At 53.9% G+C, this 3,740-nt stretch overlaps 1 protein-coding gene across 1 annotated transcript in view; it reads left to right on the top strand.

The window, feature by feature from the left end:
- Nucleotides 1–3,151: 3,151 nt before the first annotated feature.
- LOC119100473 (nephrin) overlaps nucleotides 3,152–3,740 on the top strand; it is a gene marked incomplete at its 3' end in the record, with an annotated part of 16,319 nt that continues 15,730 nt past the window's right edge. Inside the window, 1 exon segment of the mRNA XM_037223568.1 lies at nucleotides 3,152–3,192. Within this exon segment, the coding sequence (XP_037079463.1) occupies nucleotides 3,152–3,192 (41 nt within the window).

Below are 3,740 nucleotides of genomic sequence, written 5' to 3'. Positions count from 1 at the left end.
ACCGCCTGCCAGTCAGTCCCCTCCAGTCTCCATCCAGCCTCCTTGACACCGCTCCCACTCCGCGCGACCGACGGTCAGCGCAGTCTCGTCTCAAACGGGAGCCGCTCAGCGCCGCCGGTGGCCAATCGACTGTGATTCGACCGCAGCCAATGCCGTGGACGCAACACAACGCTCATGCCGTTCGAAGGCGTTACTATTCAGGGCGGTCGCCGCGGCGAATGGGCGCCGGTCGAACGCGCGATATTGGAGACGGGCCGCGGCCGACTGGGCTGCGCTCTGTTCTGCTAGCAGCTTAAGGTACCAAGGACGGTGGTTAGTTATGCTGCGTTCTGTTCTGCCCGCAGTTTAGGGGGTCGGAGAATGGCGGCTGGTAGAGCTGCGCTTTGTTCTGTCCGCAGTTTAGGGTACCGAGGACGGTGGTTGGTTATGCTGCACTCCGCCCTGTCGCAGTTTAGGGGAGCGAGGACGGTGGTTGGCTAGACTGCGCCGTGTTCTGCCCGCTGTTAAGCGGACCGTGGACGGCGGTTTGTCATGCTGCGCTTCACTCTGCTCGCAGTTTTGGGGGTCGGAGGACGGCTACAGGCTCGATAGCGCCGCGCCGCCGCACGGCGGAACCTAAGCATGTGCCCTGGAAAGCCTCAGCAATTCAGCGACTCCACGCTGCCGTCAATCACGACTCAGAGCGTTCGTTGATGTGTGTGTGCGTGTATCTGTATGTGTGTGTGTGCTGGCTGGACGTGAAAGTGATACTGCGCTGGGAGAGCGTTGTAGGGTCATGGGCTGACATTTAATGGCGGTTTTTCGTCTACCCTCATTAAAGAAATACCAAAAGTGCCAAACTAGCGCCACTATACGTTATATGTTATATGTTCAAAAATGCATAATTTGGTCTCGCTGCCCCATTGCTTCTATGGGCTCAACTCTTCTTTGAAAGTCGTGTTTGTTGTTCTGTATAGTAAGTGGGTGTTATTCTAGTGGCTTTTCAGTGCAGAGGCCACTCAGCGAATTATGCAGTCAGGTACTACCGACATTGCTTCATTTATGCTCAGCCATTCAAGTGTGCTGAAAAAGTGATGTAACACCCAAAATTGACATCAACGGCGTGAGCAATGACCATCACCCCACTCACAAAAACCAGTCGTGAACTGGGTGTTTGTCAGCGCATCGTTTACACGTCTACAGCCTGTGTGTCAACGGCGCTGTTCCGTTGCTGGCATCCGCGGCCACTGAGCATGCCTCGCGGCTTCGCCGGCTGGCCCAGCCCTGCCGGTCCCGTCCGGCGTGTTGACTGGCGCCGCCACTGTTGACCAGGGAGCGCCGGTCGTAACTCTGACCATCTCCGGCCGCCTCTGGCGCCTCAACCCTTCAGCGGCTCGCGGCCCGCGCCTCATCAGCTCCTCAGCCGCCCGGCGAGATATCGTTCACTCTCCCACCCCTCCGGCGGCCCCGCGGGAGCGCTCCCCCGCCCTGCCGCGCCGGGCGCTTCCCTCTTGTAGCGCCGCCAGGGAGTAACGGCGAAGGGGATGCGGGCTAGGCAGTTCCCGTAGGGATGTGTGTCTGGGCTTTAAAAGAAGTCTTTCGTTTATTGGTGCTCCTCAAAAGGAATGTTGTTAAGCCGCTAATGCTACTCGTAATCGTTCGTCCTTTCTCCACTTCGAGGCGCCTGGGGACGCGTGTGATGCTTGTTCGCCTGGCCTGCCGCCCTGCCCTGCCGCTCTACCTTCTGCGTCGTCGCACAGCAGGCCCGACCGAGCACGATGCTCGTAAAGACAACCAATTTTCGGCTATGTCACTAAGAAAGTTTTACTGCCGGCCCTATGGAAGGTTGCGGGCCGGCCGCGCGGAGCTGGTATTTTTCATACCTCATAATCTATAACTTTTCGAAGGCGCTGTCTCGCTGAGCCCAAACACTGTGATGCGGCTCTGCATCGGGTCGGCATGACGGGGCGTTCGGGGCGCCGCATCAGTACACGGTAGCGGCTCCCCACCGGTGGACGCGGGCCATGGGAACTGACCTCAAACGGACCTGATTTCGCCGCGCACCACGCAGCCCCGCGCCCTTCCGACCTGTGACCGGGAGATCATGTCACGCGCTGCCGGAGGCCCTAGGGGTCCCAGCCGGGACAGCACCGAGGCCGGCGGTTAGCCGGCACGAACCAGCGGGCATCGAACGGTCAGGTACACGACACCTCCCTGGGAAGTAGTGCGGTATGAGTCTCCGCTGCTCCATACTGTAACCTCTGCCGATCATCAAAGAGCACATACCACCTAAGCATCCGAACCTCTAACTCTACTCTTTGCGCAGGACGCGACGCGGACCCGCAGTGGAAATTAAATCACGTTGGCTTATATAGTCAGATGAGACCGTTCAAATAGCAAATAGTTGACGCGCTTGCCAACCAACCGACCTGTAAAGCATTGAAACAAACTGCCAACGAGCGAACGAAGGGACGTCAGAGAGCATCGGCGATCAGCGGACGACTGTATGACGTCATAGTTTCCTAGAGATGTGTCGAACCCCCCTCTGACATCATTTGAGTCTACAGAGCAACTGGTAACACCTCGCCATTGCGGCTTTAGAGTTGCGGCCCTGTTGCAGCGGCATTTTACGGAATCTAACAGAAATATTCGTCCTGCGAATGTGCAGTTCATGTCGGTAGGAAATGTGTCATGTCGCCAACTACTAGTAACAGCCTGTCTTGTCATCTGAATTAGCGAAAAACGCAACAATTTCGTTGCACAAACAATTGACTACAGACAAGCACCGTTTGTAGTGTCTATCAGCGACGAAGACATTTATTTTTTGTTGCGTATTATTGGTGTTTTTAGATGGGAGCTGTTATGTTAAACATAACTGATGTTTTCAACATATTTCACATGGTACCGTTTATACGATGTTTTTAAACACATAGTGGTTATGTTAAGAAAACTTGCTATTCCCGACTGTGCTCATGATTGAAAATTAAAAGCGGTTAAGGACATAATTAGCACTGGAATCCGAAGCGTGTGACATGCAGATAACATTCCGAACCCGTAAAGGACATTCAAATAAAAATTTATCAACATTCTCAATAAGTCGTACTATCACATGTCAACAACCTGCGTACGTTACTAAGCCGAAGCCTTCATGAAACCCAAGTCTAAACGACCCATGCTGGGCATCAGGCTGCACAGCTTTTACGACAAGATCAGGTATAACAAACACCAAGTTTGTTATACAAACTTAGTGTTTATATCAGGTATAACAAACACTAACTAAACACAAGTAAGAAGGAAGCCTGTAATGGCGCTAATCGGTAGTCACTGCCAATTTTGTATGTCTCTAGTTATCTAAAGCGCTTAGTTCAAAACGGCTATCCTGCCTCTCCCTGGCGAGACAAAACACAAGCGCACCGCACTTGGCGAGAATCTCGTGATTTGAGGCTACCGGTACCCTATAAACCGGGAAAATCGATGGTGTGCTTATCTCAACCAATCAGTTATGTACCTTATGTTAAGTGCGTGCTTTCGTGCCTGCGTGCGTGCGTGCGAGCGTGCGTGTGTATCTGTGCTCCGAGGCCCGTGAGAAAAGGGGAGCATGCCAGCGGGTTTCGCAACAATAAAACCTAATATGAATGGGGGGGGGGGGGCACGAGCAGAGCAATATCAGGAGGCTGAAAAATATGTCGCGACAGGTCGAGCTGGAATGACGCCTCCGTCCCCCCCCCCCCCTTTTGGGACCTTTTTACGCCAGATACACA

This window comes from Pollicipes pollicipes, unplaced genomic scaffold (genome assembly GCF_011947565.3).
Source record: "Pollicipes pollicipes isolate AB1234 unplaced genomic scaffold, Ppol_2.1 Scaffold_2555;HRSCAF=2994_pilon_pilon_pilon, whole genome shotgun sequence".
Classification (NCBI taxonomy): Eukaryota; Metazoa; Arthropoda; class Thecostraca; order Pollicipedomorpha; family Pollicipedidae; genus Pollicipes; species Pollicipes pollicipes.
The sequence above is the reverse complement of the archived record's forward strand: the minus strand, read 5'-3'. Positions and strand labels throughout refer to the sequence as shown.